General features: G+C 36.3%; 1 protein-coding gene across 2 annotated transcripts in view; it reads left to right on the top strand.

Annotated features, from left to right (window-relative positions):
• INTS7 (integrator complex subunit 7) overlaps nucleotides 1–23,691 on the top strand; it is an 85,325-nt gene that overhangs the window by 28,286 nt on the left and 33,348 nt on the right. Inside the window, exons 5-10 of one of the 2 annotated variants that reach the window (XM_077902190.1) lie at nucleotides 793–839; nucleotides 4,017–4,216; nucleotides 4,732–4,836; nucleotides 15,552–15,669; nucleotides 19,658–19,792; nucleotides 22,480–22,577. In XM_077902190.1, the coding sequence (XP_077758316.1) occupies nucleotides 793–839; nucleotides 4,017–4,216; nucleotides 4,732–4,836; nucleotides 15,552–15,669; nucleotides 19,658–19,792; nucleotides 22,480–22,577 (703 nt within the window). Of the gene's footprint in view, nucleotides 1–792; nucleotides 840–4,016; nucleotides 4,217–4,713; nucleotides 4,837–15,551; nucleotides 15,670–19,657; nucleotides 19,793–22,479; nucleotides 22,578–23,691 lie in introns of both variants that reach the window. The other variant, XM_077902189.1, reaches the window with a different exon arrangement.

Below are 23,691 nucleotides of genomic sequence, written 5' to 3' on the forward strand. Positions count from 1 at the left end.
CACTATTTACCTATGAGAGAATGAATTGAAAATGGCAAATATCTCCATGGCAGGAAATATTTTATGTAGACATCCACTAAACTACAGAGGGAAGTATTGCCTATCTTATAGATCATTTATAATGGCTAAACGAGCCAACCTTGATTCATATTATGTGTATTATATTTCCTTACATATAATATAATGGTCTTATCCCAAATATTCATATTACTAATGACTTTTGCAGCAGTCTGGTATTTTTATTGGGACAGAATCAAAGCATCTTGGAAAACATTTTACATATATATAATATAAAAAAATCATGGCTGACTTCAAATAGTTTGGCTTTTGGTAAGATTCTGCCTATATTTCCTTCTTGGCTTTTCTACTTCATACTTAGTCTATTTTTCTAAAATTTAGAATATTCAAAATATATTTTATTGTTTACATAATCAGCTTATGGTGTTAAAAGCTTTTCTAAATTAAAAGCATATCCTAAAATATCATGCGCTGGCGTAACGACCTTCAATCTTTTAGACAGTGGCACTCAGTGATGCAGAGTGAAACAACACCCATAAATCAGAACATCTTGCCTTGAATACCACTTGGAAATGGTGTTGGCGTAAGCCCATTTACTGGTGGGAGTTTTGGTTTCAGTTGCATTTCTTACCCCACCCCCAGTACTTGATGTTTGGAATGTTATGATCTGCAGTTTTATGTTTCTCCTGTTTGTGTTCTGTTTATAGCCTTAGAAAATTTAAGCAAATGTAATTTTTTTGGTTTTAAAATTTTCGCTGTTCTCTCTTCCCAAAGGGATTTTGCTGTAGGAATCTGTAACAAAATCAGTGAAATGATTCAAGGTATGTACGCTTCATTCATTATAATGAAGTGACTTGCTGGGATTTATATTAATAACAGCTCTTAACATTTATTAAGTACCTGTTACATGCTTGTCACCATTCATTCACTAATTGATTCAATAATATTTATTTAAACATTTTCTAAATGCCAGAACTCTTCTGGGTGCTTAGAATATAGTCGTGAACAAAACAGAGCCCTTGATCTCATGTAACCTACATTCTAGTGGCAGAAGCGGGGGAGGGATGGCAACAGACAAAACTATAACCATTGCTGTGGAGAAGTGAGGTAGGCCGGATAGAGTCCCCACGGTAGAGTCCATGCCACACAGTGGAAGGGACACTTTGTATTTTGTATATGTTGATCAAGGAAGACCTCGAATGAAGTGATGCTTGTGTGAGAAATATAGATATTTACGGGAAGAGTGCACTGATCTGAAAGAGCAGAGGGCTGTTAGAAGCTCTGGGAGTCTCCATACTCCGTTAAAGCTCCTTCAGTGTCTTCTAATTGCAGCTAAACTCATATCCAAATTCTTTATCATAGCCTTCAAGGCCCTAGCTTTCTCATCTTCCACGCAGGGCTTCATGGGTATTGGCCCCACTTACTCCTGTCCTATTCATTACAGGGAGCCCTGGGGTTCCAGCCCTGCATGCCTCTGGAGAGTACCACCTTCTTTGTATATTTCTAAGTGGCATTCCTGTGAATTGTGCGACTTGGCAGACTTGACAGGCAATATTATTATGTCTATTTTACAGAAGAGGAAATGGAGGCACATTAAAATTACTTGAAAACCAAGATAATGGTGATTGAGCTTTGTCCTATTCTCCTTTATTCCTTTGTCCTTTTTTCTCACTGCCAGAAAAAAGGGCTCTTCTGCAAAAAGCTGTCATTAAAAGGACGCATCACTCACTCACTGAGTGGTTTTTATTGAACACTGGCTCTATCGGGCAGGATCGCAGCAGGAAATAGGTGACATACTTGAATTAAAATAATCCAAGGAGGGTTTAAGGAAAGAACAACTACAAAGGTATAGGCAGAGTGAACTGTAGGGAATGGTGTAGTCCTGTACCCAAGGGTGCAGAGAGGGAGTGGTTATCAGAAACCTGGAGTCTCATCCAAGGGGCCACTTTGAAAAATGACCTTCAGTGTGATATGACCTAATGTAACCCCAGAGAGAGGGATCCAGGGAATAAATACTCTGACCTCTTTCTTCTGCCTCCCATGCCCTGCTGGGACTTTTCACTGGCTAAACCCAAATGGGCATATAGCAAGGGAGTTGATAGACAATATAGAGGTGAGCGTTCTAAGGCGCTGGAGTATTGTGTATACTGGGTGATGGTTATTTGGGTATTTTGATATGTAGAAACCTATTAATTTGTACACCTAAGATTCATTATTGTTTCTTAAGTTTTACCTATAAAAAAAATTTAAAGCAGAAGAACAGGAACTAGGGGGTGAAAGACAAAAAGGGGGTAAAAGCACAGGAGTGGGAGTGAGGGTGAAGTGGAAGAAGACTGGAGCCCAAGATATGGACATGGCAGGGGAGTTTTAGAAATAAAGTATCCTCACATTTAATTTTAATTTGCTTGTGTTTCTGCAAAGTGAAATCTCTTGAGTGTCCCTAAACCAATAAAAATGTCTATAAACAAAGAATTCCAAAGACTGCTGGGTTGAGCATAGATTTGCAGAGGAAGAGGGGAGGGATAGGAGACAAGAATCTGCCATGGGGAAAGGCCTAAGTAGAGAGAATACATAGGAGACTTTTGCAATAATCCAGTCAAGAGATGGTGGTAGAAGTAGATGAGTGTGACAGTGATGGAAGCAGAATGACATAGTCAGATTTGGGTTATATTTTAAAGATAGAACCTAAAAGATTTGCTAATAAATTTGTATATGGGATGTGAGAGAAATAAGAGAATCAAGAAAACTCCAAGGTGTGAGGAGTTAAATTAATAAAGCAATCATATACTGAAATAGGAAAAATTTTTAGAGGGGCAGTTTTATTATGAATATAGCTGGTAATGGAAGCCATGGGATTATAGCACCTCACTCAGGGAAGGTACTAAGGGTGAGAAGAAGGTTTATTACCAACCCAAGGAATACCAGAAATTAAAGTGTGGATAAAAGAGATAAATACAAAGAGAGTTAGAAGGAACAGCCAGAAAGGACAAAAACCAGGAAGAGTGTGCCTTTGGGGGAGAGAGTTTCAAAGACAGAATGGTTAGCAGTATCAAATGCATCTGGTACCTTAAGGATCAAAATATTAATAGAAGCATAATATATATGACTGCAGAGAGAAAACCAGGGAGTCAATACTCTGACCTCATTTTTCTCCCTCCCAGCTCCTGGGGCTCTCTGCTTTGGCCAGACTTAAATGGAGGCCAAATAGCAAGGGAGTTTGTTGACGTAAGCCACCACTGGATGTTGAAATGTTCTCATATATTCACACTAACAGTTACTTCACAATGGCAAAACAGTGGTCTGCAGAGTATAAATTAGCTTTTGGCATATATGCAGTAAATTATGATTAACAATTTTTTTGTTCTCTATCATCACAAAGCCATGCTGTTGAACAAAATATTTTATTGTGTAGCTCCAGTGTTGACAGCAAAAGATGCATTGGAGTTAATCCTCATGAAGTTCCAACTCTGTAGGCAATAAAAAAAAAAAAAAAAAGGCATTGCTACACAGAGTTCAAAAAACTTAGGAACCCCTCCACATACAGTCTAGTTACATCCTAGATCTTGACTTAGTGTTGAAGGAAATAATTAAAATTGTAAATATAACTAAATTGTAGCCATTGCATGTGTGTGTACATAGGTGTATGCGTACCTATATATCTATATTTGTATATCTTTCTAGCACATTGTGGGAAGGTATAGACAGCAAATATGACTTTGCTTTCTAGTGTGCCTTTAAAGGCATTTTCTTCTGTCAGCTTATAGTTTTATAGTCACCAAAAAACCAATGTTAAGATAAGTGCTTTTGGAAAAACAAAACAAAACTACTGAACCTAATTGGGTTAGCTCTAGTATGATTATCTTTAATGTCTTAAACATAACATTGGTATACTATTTGATTTTAAATGGTCATGTTGTTAATTGTATCACTTCTGAATGTGAAATACTATCAAGGATGACGGTCTGATATCTTTCCCTGACTATTCCTTTTGTGTCCAGGTTTAGCCACACCAGTAGACTTGAAACTGAAGTTAATCCCCATCCTCCAGCACATGCATCATGACGCCATCCTGGCATCCAGTGCACGTCAGCTTTTACAGCAGCTGGTCACATCCTATCCCTCCACCAAAATGGTGATTGTTTCTTTGCACACCTTTACGCTGCTTGCCGCTTCATCTTTGGTCGATACGCCTAAGCAGGTAATTTCAAAAATTTTTTTAAACTGCCTTTTGTTCAGTAAACTTGCATATTAAGTATAAATTAATTTTAAAAAAGTAACTCATAGTTTTGATAATATTAAGGTCCTCTTCTCTGATAAAGATCATTTTCATTTCCTTTTGCTGGCTTTTTTTTTTTTTTTTTTTTTTTTCTGTATTCACAGTCTTCATTCTTAGGAGCCTTTTAAGAAAATGAGGTGGAGTTGAAGGGTACATGGCAGAGTGTGGGGTTGGCCAAGAGAGAAAAGAAAGAATTCAGTATTCAAAGCCAGGTCCCACACTAGAACCTTACAAGCTAAGGGTTAGTATATTTTTATGCATACAAGAAGGTGGCCCAAACATGGACACATAACTAATAAGTAATAGGGCTGCAATTGGAAATGAGTTCTGTATCACATCTAAAAGTTTCACTGAACTGTACATCCCTAATGGTAATTTCAGTGGCAGTATTGTTCACAAATGACGTACTTCTTTCATAGATTCAGCTTCTATTGCAGTATTTGAAGAATGATCCTAGGAAAGCAGTAAAGAGACTTGCTATTCAAGATCTGAAATTACTTGCCAATAAAACACCACACACTTGGAGCAGGGAAAACATTCAGGTATGTAGAACTTTGAACATTAGTATTTTATATAGAAAAATAATATATCATTGTAAAAAGTTTTTACTTTACATTTTTATCATCTTTGTCATCTTTTCATTCTTTATGAAAAAAATTTAGGGGAATTGTTGATATTTGTGATAGATGTTATTTTAAGTGGCAAAGTAAATACATAAAACTTTTATCCTTTCATGTTTCAATTTGTTAGTGAGTTAGACTTGCCTCTCAATTTCTTGTGAATTTTCCTGTAATAGCATTAAGGCTGTTTGAGAAGCTCAGTGAAATCATTTATTTAATGCTTGTCTCCTTTACTCACTTTTGGGAGAACAGTTGATACTGACTGTGATTTATTAGGGAGAAGGTCCTGGAAGCATAACTCAGCAAAGTATATTTTTCCTTTTCATGGAAAGGAAGGACATTCCTAAGTTTTCTTTTGTAAATATAAGATCAGGTCTCGATCTCTAGGCTCTTTTTTTTTTAAAGACTTTATTTATGCATAAGAGACACACAGAGAGAGAGGCAGAGACACAGGCAGATGGAGAAGCAGGCTCCATGCAGGGAGCCTGACGGACTCAATCCTGGGTTTCCAGGATCACAACCTGGGCTGAAGGCGGCGCTAAATCGCTGGGCCACTGGGGCTGCCCAATATCTAGGCTCTTCCTAATGTGGCATCTTTTATAGCATTTCTTAGGTTAATTTAATGTTTTATATTTTTCTCAAAATGGAGCCCTATTTGTTTATTCACTACTGTTAACAGATGTACCATTTTTTAAAAATGCCATTTAAAGTGAAATGGAAGATTCTTAGAATTTGACCTTTATTTTCATGGATTTTACTATCTCTTCGTGTCATCATAGCTACAGTGCAACAAAAACTTTTGAATTTCAGTTTATGAAACTAAGCTACTGTGTTAATTGGTTTTTTATTTGCCGTTTTCTAAACACATTTCAGTATATTGTGATTGATAGTCACAAATATCCCTAGAGATAAGGGCAGTTGTTAGTATTTGCATTTAGTAGATGAACAAATTAGGGTTCAGAGAGACTTAATATGGTTAAGAGAACTTCCTAAGAGGACTTAATTAAGATTTTAATTAAGAGAGCTCTCTCCTGTAATGCATTTTCTACTAAATAATACTGTCTTTTCAAGAAGAGAATGTACTCAGCTACCAGAGGAAACCAAACCCAGGGAAAGCACTATATCATCCCTTCTCATTTTTTTTTCCTTATTGTATGATAGACCACATATACAAAAAAGTATATAAAATAGATATTTAATAGCTTAAATAACTGTAAAAGAAAACAATGTTTTCTAGCGACCATCCAGCTAGAAACAGAACTCTGCAGGCTCACATAACCTTGCCACCTTCCTAGTACAGGAAGAACCATAAAGCCAGCCCAAAGGAAACTTTTGTTTTCACTTTTGTGATGATCATTTCTTCGCCCTTTATTTATTTACCTATATATGCTTCCCTAAAAAATAATGCTTACTATTTGTTTTTATTTCTTGTGCTTAACATTATACTGATGAGACTCATACATGCGGTTGCATGAAGGTTTTTTTCCTTTAAGTGCTATGTAGTATTCATTATATGGAATGGACCAGTTTACTTGCTCTTGATGGGTTATTTTCAACATGGGGCTCTTGCAACCAATGCTGCTATGAACACTCTTCAGTTTATCTCTTGACACTTAATATGCAGGAGTTTCTTTATATACTTGAGAGTGAAATTGCTGACTTACAGAATATGTATATCTTCAGCTTTACCGGGTAATGTCAAACTGTGTTCCAAAGTGATTGAACCAATTTACATTCCCAGTAGAGAGTGCCCACTGATTCACATCCTTAGATTACATTTTTTACCAGTTTAGAAGTTGTCGTTTTAATTTCTAATTCCTTGATTACTGAAGTTGAACATCCTTTTAATGTGTTTATTGACCATTTGGATTTCCTCTTTTGTGACACGGCTATTCAAGTCTTGGTTATTTTTCTGTTGATTTATAATCATTCTTTGTATATTCTGGATACTTGTAACTTATTGGCCACTGATATTCTACATAAATTTTGGAAGTAACTGATCAAATTTCACAAAAAAAAATCGAAAAAAAAGTTGATAATTTCATTGGGATTCCATCATTTGGGAAGATCGATTTGTAAGAAACCGATATTTTTACGATGTTGTCTTTTAATGCATGAATATGCTATATCTTTTCATTTTTCTAGTTATCTATACTACATCTTTTGCCTTCTATTTTGTCTGATGTTATTATAGCTACTTCAGTTTTTTCCTCGATGTATCTATCTGATAGATTATCATTGTTTTAGGGTTGCCTGGGTGGCTTAATCAGTTAAGCATCTGCCTTTGTCTCAGGTCCTGATCTCAGGGTCCTGGAATCGAGCCCTGAATCAGACTCTCTGCTCAGTGGGGAGTCTGCTTCTCTCTCTCTTCCTCCCCTCCCTCATGGGTTCTCTCTCTCTCTCCTTCTCTCCCAAATAAATAAATACAGTCTTTAAAACAAAAAGATTATCACTGTTTTACTTCCAGCGTTTCTTTAATGCATCTTTACGTTTTAGTTATGTCCTGTGTTAATTCTGGTGCAAATACCTTAAAATGCACTTTTCATTTATATCCTTCTAAACTCTTACATATTGTTATCATGTGTCTTAATCCTCTTGTATCGAATAATGTTATTTTATAAATTCATTGACCATTTGGACGTTCCATTGTCTTTGGTCTTCTTGCATCTCAGCCTTTCTCTTTGGGATACTTTTTCTTCTGCCTTTGGAAAGTACTCTGGTGAGGATCTGTGGTGGTAAGCTCTCCCAGTATTTGTTTGTCTGAAAATGTCTTCATTTTGCCCTCAACCTTGAAAGACACTCTCTCTGGGAGTAGAATGCCCAGCACATTGAGAATACCATTCTACTGTCTACTGTCTACTGATTTCCATTATTGCTGCTGAGAATAGCAGTACTCTTTTGAAGGAATTTTTTTTCCTGCTTTAAAATTTTTCTCTAATTTGATGTTCTGCACTATGAACAGTCTGATTATAGATTTCTTCTATTTAAACTGCCTGGACTATTGATTTTCTTGAATCATAAGAATGGTGCTTTTCAACAGTTCTGGGAAATTGTCAGCCATAACTTTTCCAGATACTGCTTTTCCTCCTAGATCTCCACTTAAATATATGTTAGCTCTTCTATGAATCCCCCATGTTCCTTATATTCCTTTTTCCATCTCTTTATCTCTTTGTGTTGTGTTGTGAATAATTTCTCCTGTTTTAGTTCAACAATTATCTCTCCAGCTTATGTAAAGTCTTTTCAAATGTATCTCTGCTCCTGATTTCTATTGGCCCTCTTTTATAGTACCCTTTTTCCTTATATACTTGTCTGTTTTTTCACCTTGAGCTACTCATTTTCCTTGGAAAAGTATGTGTGAGAATTCTCTGAAGAAGTTGTTCTCTAGAGAAGGTTTGGATTTGCTTCTGCTAGGTAGAGAGGCCAGGTAGTAACATATGCTATGGAGAAAAAGTCAAGGAAGAGGATTAGTGAGTGAGGAAGATGGAAGCTGCAGTTTTACACAGGGTGGTCAGGGGAGCTGTCACTAAGAAGTTGACACTTAAGCAGGGACCTAAAGGAGGGACCACCAGCTTCATGGGGCAAGAGCATTACCAGCAGAAAGAATAGCAAGAAAGGTCCTGAGGTGAAAGCATTGATGAGAATGAGGTCAGTGTGATTACAAAGAGAAGAGTTGGAGATGCTGTAAGATGGATGAAGTGGGTAGCAGATCATTTAGGGCCTATGTGTCCTGTTCTTTAGTACAGGCCATTATTATTTCTTAATTGAAATATATTTGGTATATAACATTGTATAAATTTAAGGTGTACAGCATGTTGATATGATACGCATATATTGTACTATGATTGCCATTTTTGTGATAATTAGCAACCCATCACATTACAGAATTATCATTTCTTAATTTTAATGGTTAGAATAATTAAGTTCTAGAGACTTAGCATGTTTGATGATTATCATACAATATTGTTGTCCATATTTATTATAATACTATACATTAGATCTCTAGGACTTACTTACTCTTTTTAAGTTCGTACCCTTAAACAACATCTGTCCTATCCCCCACCCCTTCCATCCCAAGTCAGACAAAGAAAGACAAATACGGTATGATATCACTTATTTGTGGGATCTAAAAAGGCCAAACTTATGAAAACAGAGAGTAAAGTGATGGTTACCAGGGGTTAGGGGTTGGGGGGCAAAGGACATTAGCCTATTTGTTCCAAAAGATTCTCTCTGGCTTAGATGTATTGAGACTAGATTGTAGGGACACAAGGGCAGAAGCAAGGAAAAACATTTAGGAGGTGATTATAAATATTCCAATTAGAAAATACTATGGTTATCTGAACCCAGCGGAACAGTGAAGTTAGCAGGGAGAAGTGCTAATATTCTGGATACATTTTATTTTATTTTATTTTATTTTATTTTATTTTATTTTATTTTTTTCTGGATACATTTTAAAGGCAAGTCTGAAAGATTTACTGACAGATTATTTGTAGAGTATAAGACAAAAGATGACTCAAGGTTTTTGGCTTCAACAGATTTACTTGGAATGGGTAAGACTGTAGGATGCTTATTTCTTAAAGATCAAGAGTTCAGTTCTGGTCAAATAAAGTTTATGGTATCAGACATCCAAGTGGAGATGTCAAGGAGTTGGAGTTTAAAGAACAGATCTAAATGAAGTTGTAAATATGAGAGTCTCATTAGTTCATAGATGGTATTTAAAGTCATGAGACTGGATGAGTCACTTAAGGAGAGAGAATAAATGAGAAGATTCAGGGAATGATGAAATAAGAACCAGCAAAGCAGCCTGATAAGCAGCCAGTGAGGTAGGAGAGAAGTCAAGATTGTACTGTTTTATAGGAAGAACGCTGCAGTCCACCATGGGAGATACTGCACTGTATTTGTATTCTCCAAGAGATGAGAAATGATAATTTGCCTTTGCATTTAGCAGAATGAAATAGTTGATGATCTGCATGAGAACAGTTTTATTGGAGTATTGTGGGTACAAGACTGATTGGAAAAACAGGAGAAATATCAGAGACAATAAATATAGAAAGTGTTTTTGAAGGAGTTCTGTTTTACAGCAGAAGTCAGAGAAAGATATCATATGATTTCACTCGTATAGAATTTAAGAAACAAAACAAATGATCGTATGGGGAAAAAAGGGAGAGGCAAACCAAGAAACAGTCTTAACTACAAAAGAACTAAACTGATGAGGGCACCTGGATGGCTCAGTTGGTTAAACATCTGCCTTGGGTTCAGGTCCTAATCTCAGGGTCCTGAGATGGAGCCCTGCATGTCAGGCTCTCTGCTAAGCAGTTCTGTTACAAAGTGAAAGATTATTTGTTCTGAATATTTTCAAAGACATATTTTATTTTTGGCTTTATATCTCCTGAGAGTTCTGATCTGTACTTTACCTAATACGAGGAGGAATGACAAGTTAAGCCTGAGAATTAGTTCTTTTAATCATCTTTTTCTTTATGGGTTGATACAATGGAAATATAGAAAATTTAGAGGGGTTATGTCTCTGACAGAGTACTTTTAAACATAACATTTTTCTGTATGTTAAAGCTTATAAGCTTTTTGCTGTGCTTTTCTGGAGCACATCCCTGGTGGCTGGTCCCATTCTAGGGTAGAGGAGAAGCCCCTAGTTAGGAACTGACCTAGAAAACAGTAATTCAGGACAGAGCTTCAGTTGAGCAGAGAGGTAAGCCAGCCTAGAGAGACAAATTCAAACCAATCAGTAAAGATGACCATGGAAGTAAGGGAGAGAGGGGGCTGTTTTGAAGAGTTAGATTTTTTTCCTTTTTGTCAGTATGAAAAATGGACCTGGTAAGACAGTTTTGTAATAGGTCATATCCTTGGAACAGAAATGAGCCAGATTTCATCACTGAAATAGGATTGACATGCCATCTCTGGGGAACTTTGTGATGTGCTCTGTTAAGCTAACTGGTTTGAATCAATGAACCTTGAAATCAGTATGTATTTACTGAGAGCATTTTAGGTATGCAATGCGGTACTGAGTGACAGAAATTAGAAGATAACATAAATAACTTTATCAAAAATTATTCTAACATTTTTCTCAAATTTTAAAAAAAATTTTTTATTTACTTTTTTATTGAAGTTCGATTTGCCAACATATAGTATAAACCCATCTCAATTTTTTAAATGGTGAAATTCTTTCTGCTTTTTAAAAAATTAATACAAAAAAATTAAAAAATAAAAATTATTAATATCATTATCATAAATGCCTTGTGTACACCTTCTTGATTATCCCAAAAGGTTAAATGTTTCTTAATTATTCAAAGTTAAATCAGTAAATAGTCCTTAACTTCTGGGGCATTTGGCTGAGGATTTTATTCCTAAGCCTAAACTAATTAAGAGCATAAGGTAGGACAATTTAGGCAGTAAGACATAGATAAATGGAAATGGCTTAAGTGTTTGAATAAGTAGAAAAGACTATGGTATTATTTAAACACAATCATTTTTTAAAAACTGCTTTCTTTTGTACTTCAAAAACAGTATCTATGCCTGCTTTTATTTTTTTATCCTTCACTGTTTCTTTAATACACCTGCCTTTAGATCTGTTTCCTATCACTTTTGCTTAGGCACTTGAAATGTCACTAGTGTTCTTAATGCTAAATCTGGAGGCTTGTCTGCCTTTGTCATCTTTCCTTTTAGTGTATTTGGCACTGTCAGCTTTACCCCTTCTCTTGGCTTCTTTGCACTGAATTGTCCTCATTCATTTTTCCCACTCTCAAAAAAAACCCCGTATCCTCTCTGGTTTCTGCACTGCCCCCTTTTCTTCAGAATTGTGTCATTGAGCTCAGTTGAGTCTCAGTGCTTCCTCCCATTCTTCTCTGCTATTCTGACGGTGTCCCTCACATCAATGTGGGCATTCATTCTCCAGTGATTTAGTCCTTCTTCCTGAGTTTCTGAACTGCTCTCCTGCATAGTAGCTTGTAGAGCTTTGCAAAGCTCTTTGCGTCTCAGGAGCTTTTTATTATTACAGACAATAAATGTCACCCCCACTTATATTTTATTTAAAATTTTTTATGCTAGTATGTTCATGTGTCAGAATTCAAAAATTGCAAAAGGATATATATCATAAGGTATTTCCCACTTAAGTCTTCTGCCATCCAATCATTTGCCCAGTGGCAACCAATGTCTAATTTCTAGTATGTTTTTCCAGAGATGTTTTATATGAAAACAATTCTACAGGATGCCTGGGTGGCTTAGTCAGTTAAGCATCCAGCTTGTGATTTTGGCTCAGATCATGACCTCCTGGGTCATGGACTTGAGCCACAGTCAGGCTCCACACTTAGCGGGGAGTCTGCTTGAGATTTATCTTCCCCCTTCCTCTTCACACACATTCTCTCTCTCTCTAAAATAAATAAATGTTTTTTTTAAAAAAGAAAGAAAACAATTCTGTATACGTCTTTACCCCCATTTTACAGACAAAGAAGTTGAGACTCAAAGATTTCAGTAATTGGCACAGATCACAGAGATGTTAAGTGGCAGAGCCAGAATTCTGATGCAAGTCTTGGGGTTAAAAATCTGTTACATGTCAGATTCCAAATGCCTGGTAGATGTTTCTTCTTGGATTTCATATCTCTTCCTGTTTCTGTCCTTCCTCAGAAATTAGCTTATCTCCATAAATTCTCAGTCTTCATAAATGGAACCAATATTCTCTGGTCATCAGGTTTGAAATTTTTTAGTAATCATTGAATCCTTCTTGTTGATTTATTCCCTGCAAGGTTATCGTATTCACCCTCCACTCTCCATTCCTACCCTCAAGCTGTAGTTCAGGCCATTATCTATCACCACCGCCTGGATTTCTGCCCTAGGCTTTTTGGCTCTCACCTGTTTATCATTGCCAGAATAATCTTCTCTAAATCTTTCATTAACATTATTCCTCTCCAGTGACTTACTATTTCCTTTCCCATTAAGCTTAAATTACTCTGCCTAACTTTCAGGGCCATCTTTAATCTGGCGTGATCTTCTGAGTGTTTCTCTATCTTAGCCTTCATCCCTTTTGGAGATAGCTCCTCCTAGGCCACAAATAAATACTCCATATTCTGGCCTAACCGCCACACTTCTTGTTTGCTTCATCTCGATCACAGTCTTCCCTTCCATTACCAGAAACCTACTTTGTCTTTCAAGTCCATTTCCATTGCTGTCATGATTATTTGCTGCTGCTGCTGCTGCTGCTGCTGCTGCTGCTGATTTTGTTATTAACTAGGTTTTTCTTTCGGTTGTAAAAGTACACATACACATGATTAAAAATGCAGAGTTCAGGGTGCACAATGAGTGAAAGTAAGTCTGTCTTGTAAGTTACCTCTTCCCTCAGCTCTCCCCTGCAGAGGTGGTCAGTTTTACTAATTTCTTACATATCCTTCCAAATTTTGTCATCCATACATAAGCATGTGTATGTCCTTTTTACTGTATGAAAATGAAAATGCAGTATATGCATGTTCTGAACTATTTATCACTTAACAGTACATCTTGGGGAACCTCTGTCATTAATACTTAGATCTGCATTCTTTCACCAGCTATATGGTACTCCCTTTATATTTCCAGTCCCACCATAGACAATAGAGTTGTTTCCAGTACTTTGACTGTTACTATTACATGGCTACCTTGACTAGTTTATAAAAAAATAAAAACAAAACATCATTGTGAGCATACATTTCTAAAAAAGAAGTTCTTGGGTCCTATGATACATATAATTAAAGTTTTTATATTCAATGCCGATTACCCATTAATGAAGTTTATACCATTTTATTTCTCTATTGGCAATGTGAGAGCAACTGTTGCCCCACACTGTTTTCAGTAGTATGTCTTATTAAACTTTAATCTTCTCCAATCTGCTGAAAAAAATCTTTTAAATATTTCAAAATAATGAGTGATGTTTAGCATCTTATTTTTAAAAGACATTTGTATAAATTTTGTCTATGAACTCATTTTTCTATTGGGTTGTTTGCCTGTATACTGGTAAGAAGTTTTTATATATTAAGATGATTGGGCCTTTATTGACCTTATATGATATGAACATTTTCCTCAGGCTTGTCAGTTATCTTTTTACGTTTTCTTTTCCCATTTTAACCCTTAGTACTTTTTATAGCTTTGGTTTTTATTTATAAAAAAGAAACAAGGGTTAAGTTTTATTTTACCCAGATGACTGACCATTTGTCCTTGAGCCATTTATTACAAAATCCCTCTGATTTGAAATGCCACTAAACAAATATTAACTTATATGTGTATTTTAATCCATTTCTGGGACTAATTTCCACTTATTGATTTCTCAGTCCATGAGTAGGAAAAGCTACTTTGACTTCTATAGGTTTATTGTACATTTTATATTTGGTGGGGCTTCCTTTGTCTCTCATTATACTTCATGAGAATTTTTCTGATTTTTTTTTTTTAAGATTTTATTTATTTATTCATGAGAGACACAGAGAAAGACAGAGAGAGGCAGAGACACAGGCAGAGGGAGAAGCAGGCTCCATGCAGGAAGCCCGATTTGGAACTCAATCCTGGGTCTCCAGGATCACATCCTGGGCCGAAGGTGGCGCTAAACCGCTGAGCCACTGAGGCTTCCCAATTTTTCTGATTTTTATTTATCTGTATGATCTTTAGAACCAGGTTATATAAATCTCTCCACTCCTAAGATTTTGTTGACATTTTTATCTGGTACAAATAAATTTACTGTTTAACCTTTTCTGAAATTTTATTTTTTATTTTTCCCCTAGTCTTTTAAGTTTTGCTATTTTCTGAACCTTTGTCTTTGTGGGAGAATGGGAACTAGTTTAATTTAGCAGAGCAGTTATTTGACCGTTTATATGACATATATCCTAAGAGTAAATTTGCAGGATGAGGCAAGAGTCACCATAGTAGGAGCATGTATTCATAGTTGACATTACTGAAAGAAAAATGAGCATCTTGTTTTTGGTAATTCTTCAGACCACGTTAGGAGTAAAGTGGATGATAGGAGTAAAGTGGATGACCCGAAATGGAGAAGGATGGATAGTGCATTCACTTACATGCAAGATAGAGTATCACATTCTTACTTTTTTTTAAATATACACATATGAACTAATATTCGTATCTCTTAATCGAAAGGTGGTGGAGGTGGTAGTTTTGCATGTAAGGACTGAGTAGTACATAATTTTCAGTGGGCTTAATAAAAAAATCAGTCATGATAATAACCTTTTTAAAAAATAGACTTTATTCTTCAGAACAGGTGTAGATTGATACAAAAAAATGGGAAAGATAATACAGAGGGTTGCCACACACCCTACACCCAGTTTCCCGAATTGTTGGTCTTTAACTTTAGTCCAGCACATGTGTTAAAATTAATAAGCCGACATTGGTACATCATTATTATTAACCAAAGCTCATTTTTGGTTCTGGTTGCTTTCATTTTTACTTAGTGTCCTTTTTCTGGTATAGGGTCCCCTCTAGGAAATGGCATTGTGTTCAGCTAATATGTCTCCTGATGCTCCTCTTGGCTGCAGCAGTTTGACTTAAGTTTGTTATCATGGGCAAAAAGATAACATTTTTCTAAAAGCTAGAACATTTAAAACAATTCACCAGTTTGAAGGTATTTCAACTTCTGTGTTCCCTTCTTTTCTGTATCGCAGGCACTCTGTGAATGTGCCCTCCAGACTCCTTACGACAGCCTGAAACTTGGAATGCTGTCTGTCCTTTCCACACTGTCAGGGACCATTGCCATCAAACATTACTTCAGCATAGCTTCTGGTAAGGAGAAGAAAGGAGAGGACAGATGGATAATGTGCTCATCCCTTTGCTCATGTTAATGATGCAGGTGGTTTCTTTCAAGCCTGAAAATCCAGAATGGTTTCGATTTTATGTACTGTATGCTGGTGATTTTATTTGAAAATGATTTCTTCACTAATGCCTGTGGACATAACATTTTGCATCCCTGATCATAATTCAAGGATTTGTTTTTTATAGATTTGCCCCATTTTGAATTCTGTTTGGGTGAAATCATATTTTTGAGGATCCCTAACAGAGCTCGTTTGCTTTTGTATGTCTCTGACTCAATGTGCCCTTTGGATTGAAGTACATTTTAAAGGCCAAAAGGTGGTGAATTTTAGAAGCAAATGTCATGTACCTTCTTTTAGGTATATGTTATCCCTCTGGAAAATGATTAAAATAAAACTTTACCCCAGTTCAATAATGCTTTCCCAGTTGCCTATTCTAGATGGTTTAACTTCAAAATGCCTTTATTAATGCCCATTGAGGAGTTTGCTATCTAACAGACTTAATGGCTAAAAGTGTTTTGTTTTGTTTTGTTTTAATGCAGATTTTGTGGGATCTATATTGCTTCCTGTTTTTTAGTCAGTTAATTTGAATTGAGTTAGTTAAAGAACTGCAGTGTCCATTTGTTCTTTTTATGGCTTCACAGCCTGTGAACTTACCAGGTAAAGGGAATTCCCTGCCATATAGAGAAGTCTTGATAGGGGGCAGCCCGGGTGGCTCAGCGGTTTAGTGCCGCCTTCAGTCCAGGGCATGATCCTGGAGACCTGGGATCAAGTCCTACATGGGCTCCTGGCATGGAGCCTGCTTCTCCCTCTGCCTGTGTCTCTGCCTCTCTCTCTCTCTCTCTCTCTGTCTCTATGAATAAATGAATAAAATCTTAAAAAAAAATAAGTCTTGATAGGAAGATGAAAAGACCTGGTACTCTCTTTGCCAACCTCCCTGCCAGCTCGGGTGCACACATGTAACCTGGACTCAGCTGATGATTTCATAGCATAGGCTGAATTGGGAGCCAGTAACAAGAAGTAGTAGGGAAGTAGGAGAATCCATTCTAGCCCCACAGCAGTGACCTCAGCCACGCCTGGTTTCCAGGGTCTACCTAGCAGTGGGCATTTGCTCTGTCGCCATACCTTTGGCAGCAGTGTAAGCTGTGCTATCAAGGAATCAGTATGAATGGTGGTAATATCTTCACTCAACTGATTCTGTGCCTGGTTTGGGCTGCAATCTTGGCTGGTCTCTAGCCTGGCCTTTTTCCTGTCCATTTTCTGAGATTAGTTTTCTAGTCTTTCTGGTGATTCTGTGAGGTATTTCTATGTCAGTTACCTACTGCTATGTAATAAATCACCTCAAAACTTAGTGGCTCAAAACCATCACAATTGTATTTGCTCTGATTCTGCATATCAGCAGTTTTGACTGACCTCGGCTGAATGCTTCTCCTAATCGCACATGGGCTTTTACTCATAAGACTGCAATCATCTGGAACCTTGACCATTCTGGATGGTCTAAGAGGGCCTCATTCACTGGCTGGAGGTTGAAAGGCTTTCAGCAGAGCACCTTAATTCTCCTGCATGTGACTCAGCAGGCTAGCTTAGCCTTGTTGACATCAGGTTCCCAGGGTTAGCAGCACCAAAAGAAGGCAAGCCACCAGCACAAAAAGCACTGCATAGTATTTACTTGCACATGTTTTTTAATGTCTCAACAGCCAGAGCAAATCACACGGCCAAGCTGCTGGAGGGGTTGTGAACTATCAAATGTCTGCATAGGTGATTTGGAAATACTCAGTCAAAACTATAAATGACCCAGAAATTCCCTTCTAGGAATTGATCCTACATTCACACATTTGAGAAATGACAGATGTGGAAGGTTATTAATAGCATCATAATATGTAATAGCAAAACATTGTCCATCAGAAGGGATGTAATAGCATAAAAAAATCCATCAATAGGGAACTCATTAAAGAAATTATAAAAAAAAAAAAAAAAGAAAGAAATTATAATACACAACTGCAATAAAAGCCAATATAACTTATTAAAGAGAAAATATGGAATAATATCCATGATACAGTTTGTTTGTTTTTTAAGATTTTATTTATTCATGAGAGACACGAGAGAGAGAGGCAGAGACACAGGCAGAGGGAGAAGCAGGCTCCATGCAGGGAGCATGACATGGGACTGAATCCCGGGTCTCCGGATCATACCCTGGGCTGAAGGCAGCGCCAAACCTCTGGGCCATCAGGGCTGCCCTGATATAGTGTTTAAAGCACGATGCAAAACTGTGGAAAAAGGAAAAAGAAATCGAGAAATATGATGCTTGTAAATGTATAGACCCTAGAACATTGGATAAAAGTCTTTACTCACTGACCTACCTTTTTCTACTATTTGTTGGACCTTTTGAATCAGATGAATTTATCTGAGTAAATAATTTTTAAATAAATGAAAATTAAATTAAAAAATAGTTTTGTCCCTAAAACAGTTAACATAGAAAAGTGCTGCAAAATATTATATATATTTTTTTAAAGATTTTATTTATTTATTTATTTATTCATGACACAGAGAGAGAGAGAGAGGCAGAGGCACAGGCAGAGGGAGAAGCAGGCTCCATGCAGGGAGCCTGACATGGGACTGGATCCCAGGTCTCCAGGATCACACCCTGGGCTGAAGGTGGCATTAAACCGCTGGGCCACCAGGGCTGCCCAAAATATATTTTAAAGGCAGAATATTGGTCAGTATCTCCATATCGTGATTGCATGTGAGTTTTTAAATTTTGAATTTTTTCTGATTTTCTCCCAAGTTTTCTATGATGAGTCTTCATAGAAAAAAAAAAAAAAGGAAAAATGCAAGTTGCAAAACATGCTTATACATCTATAAATGAGTCTGTATTGTCCCAGTCACGTGGGCAAGACAAAGAATGGAAGAAATACAAGTTCCATAGTCTTGAAAAAACTTTTCTAATATTTTGCCTATTTTAACAACACTGAGGGTTCACCTGAGCTGGTACTTTTATGTTAAACTGGAAATCAGTAAGGCAACATATGTCCTCCATCACCTGGGATGGTCTTGGTTTATGCTTTGTAATTAGTAATCATGTCTCCTTCAACCTCAAAAAATACGATCACTCTTAGCATGAGAGGCAAGGTTGAAGGTGATAGGAATCGTGAAAAAATAAGCAAGAATAGAAAAAGGAAGGCAGGAACAAGAGACTCTGCTAAAAAGCTGAAAAGCTTTAATCTGCTGATCTGTAAGTTCGCTCACACCTGAGTGTTTTTCTACTATAAATAAAAATATACATAATGCAAACCTTACATTACAGAATTTCAAGTGTGAATTTTAAAAGTTGCTGCAATTTATAGCATAGAACTTAAGTTATAAAGCACAGAGGTAGGGCATAAATAACAAATTTTGTGATCTCAGGGACAAGATGCTTAAAATCTTTGGGTTTCAGTTTCTTCTGTAAAAATAGGGTATTGAATCATGTGATTCCATAATCCTTTCCAGTTTTAAAATCATGGATTCTGTGTAAACCTTTTGCAATATAACTATATGCCACCCATTGAGGTGGGAAGAGCAAACTTAAAATTTTTGTTTCTCTTTTTCTTTCCTCTCCTGAAGGAAGGTAAGGTTTATCTGATAAGCCTAAAATTGACATCCGTTTTAATAAGAATCCATTTGCCCTCCCAAGATACAGTCTTTAGTTGTTTTGGCTTTTGCTGTGTTCCTTATTTTTAAATTAATATTTTTATGGGAAAGTCCTATATTAAGTCCTAATTATTATAGACTATCAGATATACCTATTCTAAGTTCCTTGACAGGAGAAACAGAAATGATGGTTTATGTTGATGATGGAGTAGAAGTAGATGGAGTAGAGATTTTGCTCTTGAAAATGAGAACAACGAACCTATATGCTGAACTGCTTTTGGACTTTATAAATGAATTAATAAGTCTGTGCTACTTCTCTCTTTTTTGTTTAGGAAATGTGGGTTCCTCCCCCAGATCCTCTGACTTGGTCAGATTAGCCCAAGAGTGCTGTTACCATAATAACAGGGGCATTGCAGCTCATGGAGTACGAGTCCTAACTAATATAACGGTCTCTTGTCAAGAAAAAGGTAAGTTTGATTAGGACTGGTTGTAAGCTTTTGGATTGATGTTTGAGTGCAATTGTGTGTGTGTGTTTGGTTTTTTAATCCCTTATTCTTGGCACATATGCTTTTATCTACTGGTTGCCCCCTGAGGTCTTAGAGCAAGTTGTCTCAAAATTACTTAATCCTATGAAAAATAAAAAAATAAAAAATATATATATGAGGACCTTGGAATTGGGATTGTGAAATTGAAAGGTTTCATTGGAGCATTGCCCATTTCTTCCCCAGGGCTTAATTTTGCATGCATAGTGCTGTGGATAGGGATTGCTTATGACTGCCCGTCACTGTCCTGTGGTATGACATTTGTTCACCTGTACAAAAACCTGGAAAATTGAGGAAAAGATCCCTTAAGTTATCAAGGGGCTTAAATAACAAATAGTTTCACCTAGGGGCAAATGAGTTAACAGAGTAATATGAATTAAATTTGCCTAGAATTTGTCTCTAGGTATTTAAAGCATTAAACTGATATGCATAATTTTGAATGTGAATAGAAAATAATGCTTATATTTTACTGTATTTCTAATATCTTTGACCTGAAGGTTTGAATAAGTTCAAGCTGGTGTTCAAAAACAAATGCACTTTGGACCTCTCTTCTGTTTCAGTGTTTATTTTTATCTTTATTAAGGATCATAAGTCAAGATCTTATCCCCACTAGACATCAGCACTGCTCATTCCTAGTACCTATTTTTTTCTAGCGCCCTGAGCCTCACTAGACTTAACACTGTCAAGCCCTACACTAACTTAGGTGACGTTTCTTTAAAATTGCTCCTTAAATGTTGATTCTTATTTGAATATTTAAACCTGTTTTATTTTTGATACAGTAATGAGTATTTTCTACCATGTAACACAGAAAACTGTGTTCTCAAAGCTCATATATATTAACTTCAATATGGATGACTGATATATTCAGAATTTTCTAGAACTTCTAGAGAAACTTTAGCTCTAAGGTAGTGGAATAATGCTTATAGTACTGCTATTACATGAGACAGCTTAAGGGGTTTGTTCTTTGTGGTCTGACTTAAAACATTAATAAGATTATATGGGGTCTTCATTACTTCCTAGAAGGGTTTTCATTAGAAAGTTACACTGTAGGTGAAAATAGACAAGTATAGTTTATGTCTAGTTAGGAAGATTAAAGATTTATGTCTAGTTAGGAAGATTTATGTCTAGTTAGCAAACTATATGGTTTGCTGTTCCTGGTATTTTCCTCAGCTAAGCTGGTGACACTTTCAGTTATACTTTATTTATACCTTTGTGACTTTAACTCTTGATTTAACATAGGTATATATATATCTTTTTTTAAAATACTAGTTTCAGTGTACAACATAATGATTTGATATTTGTATATATTGTGAAATGATCACCACAGTCTGGTTAATATCAGTCACCATAAATAGTTATAATTTTTTTTTCTTGTGATGAAAACTTTTAAGATCTGCTCTCTTAACTTTCAAATATACAATATAGTATTATTAACTGTACCCACCATGCTGTACATTACATCCCATGACTTACTCATTTTATAACTGGAAGTTTGCACCCTTCAACCCCCTTCTCCCATTTTGCCCACCACTTCTCTCTGGCAATCACCAATCTGTTCTCTGTACCTACGAGCTCAGTTTTTGTTTGCTTGTTTGTTTTAGCTTCCACATGCAAGTGAAGTCATAAGGTATTTTTCTTCTTCTATCTAACTTATTTCACTTAATGCCTTCAAGATTGATCCGCTTGTCTCAAATGGCAGGCGGCAGGCTTTCTTTCTTTTTATGGCTGAATAATAATCCACCATGTATCATTACCACATTTTCTTTATCCATTCATCCACTGGTGGACTCTTAGGTTATTTCCATATCTTGGCTATTGTAAATAATGCTGTAATGAACATGGGGGTGCAGATGTCTTTTTGAGTTAGTATTTTCATTTTCTTTGGATAAATACCCAGAAGTTGAGTTGCTGGATCATCTAGTAGTTCTGTTTTTAGCTTTCTGAGAAGCCTCCCACTGTCTTCCACAGCAGCTGTATCAGTCTGCGCTCCCACCAACAGTGCACAGGGCCCCTTTTCTCCACATCCTCACCAGCTTGTTATTTCTTGTCTTTTTGATAATGGCCATTCTGACAGGTGTGAGGTGATATCTCCTGGTTATTTTGATTTGCATTTCCCTGATGATTGGGGATGTTGAGCATCTTTTCATGTACCTATTGGCCATCTGGATGTCGTCTTCAGAAAAATGCCTCTTCAGGTCCTCTGCCCAGTTTTTAATTGAATGGTTTGTTTTTTGCTGTTGAGTCATATGAGTTCTTTATATATTTTGGGTACTAACCCCTTATCAAATACATGACTTGCAAATATTTTCTCTCATTTTTGTTTTGTAGATGGTTTCCTTTGCCATACAAAAGCCTTTTAGTTTGATAAAATGTATATATTTTTTTATAATCATCAGTAAAGTAGTGGAAAAATAGAAGCCCAAAGATAGCCTTTACATTTCAGAAGTAATGGCACATGTACTTTTTCAGAAAGGTTAGCTGTTTCTTAGATCTTCAATTCCTCAGTGTTTTTTTTCTTCTAAGTGTGTGTGTGTGTGTGTGTGTGTGTGTGTGTATGTGTGTGTTTAATCTTCTCTACTTGACCACTGTAAAACTTAGTGTTTTTCCTCTAGACCTTTTGGCACTGGAACAAGATGCTGTCTTTGGCCTGGAATCCCTTCTGGTACTTTGTAGTCAAGATGATAGTCCAGGTGCTCAAGCCACTTTAAAGGTGAAAATATCACTTATTTTAATATAATGCCTGTTTTTATTACCTCATCCAGGGATTGGCAATCTCTGTAAAGGATCAGAGTAAATAAAGTTTTGTAGGCTAAATATTGTTTGTCATAACTACTGGATTCTACACTTGTAGAATGAAACAGTCATAGTGTGAGGAAGGGGGGACAAGGCAGTGGGATGTGGCAGTAAAACTATTTACAAAACCAGGCAGGAGTTGGCCAAAAGGGCAGTAGTTTGTCAACTCCAGTTCAAACAAACATTTGCCCTTGATCTTCACTTTCAAAACTATCACATTGACCATTATTATTCCAAAGGATAGACAAAGTCAAAATCTGAGCTTTGACCTATTTTGTCATCAGTTGACAGTGTTTATTAAGTTGTAGTAAATACATATGAAGGGCCTAGACAATATAAAGCAAAGTTAAATAAGCAGAGCTCCTAGACTTTAGGAAGTTTATAATCTGAGGTGACACTGATAAGTATTTAAGATCTATTATTATATTATTTATTATACTTAAGATACTAGCGATATTTAAGATTTTAAAAATGTGCAATGAAACTACTCTTATTGGAATGAAATATGAAATATAATTCGTTGATGTGCAAAATTAAGAAAAGTGGGGTTAATAGAAGTAAAAAGCTAATAGGTAGACAACAAAGATTATAAGAATGATAGCTTGTCTAAGGTGTGATTTGAAGGAAGTCATAACTTAGTTTAGCATGTTAAGGAAAGGTTTGATGTCATAGTGATGAACAATAGAGATATTACTATTATTAAATAAAAGCTGATAAGAGTTGGGGAGGGAAATAGGCAATAAGCGTTTGGCAAGTGATTCATCCGCAGAATCCCTCTGGAACCACAGTACATTTATTTAAAAGTTTAAAAGAGAGAGAGAGAAAGAATACACCAAATCATTTTCCCACCAAATGTAGGTGTCAATGAAACACTGGCCTCAGCACAATGGGACATATATAGATGGTCATGAAGGGTCCCTTTGTTAGAGAAGTTCCCCATTTAGAGGATACAGACACTTATCTAAGGGACTATAATATATATAATAGCAAGCAGAATGCACGAAGTTCCCTGGTAGTAACAAGCAAAAGTA

The sequence above is a fragment of the Canis aureus genome, chromosome 6, assembly GCF_053574225.1.
Source record: "Canis aureus isolate CA01 chromosome 6, VMU_Caureus_v.1.0, whole genome shotgun sequence".
Lineage (NCBI taxonomy): Eukaryota > Metazoa > Chordata > Mammalia > Carnivora > Canidae > Canis > Canis aureus.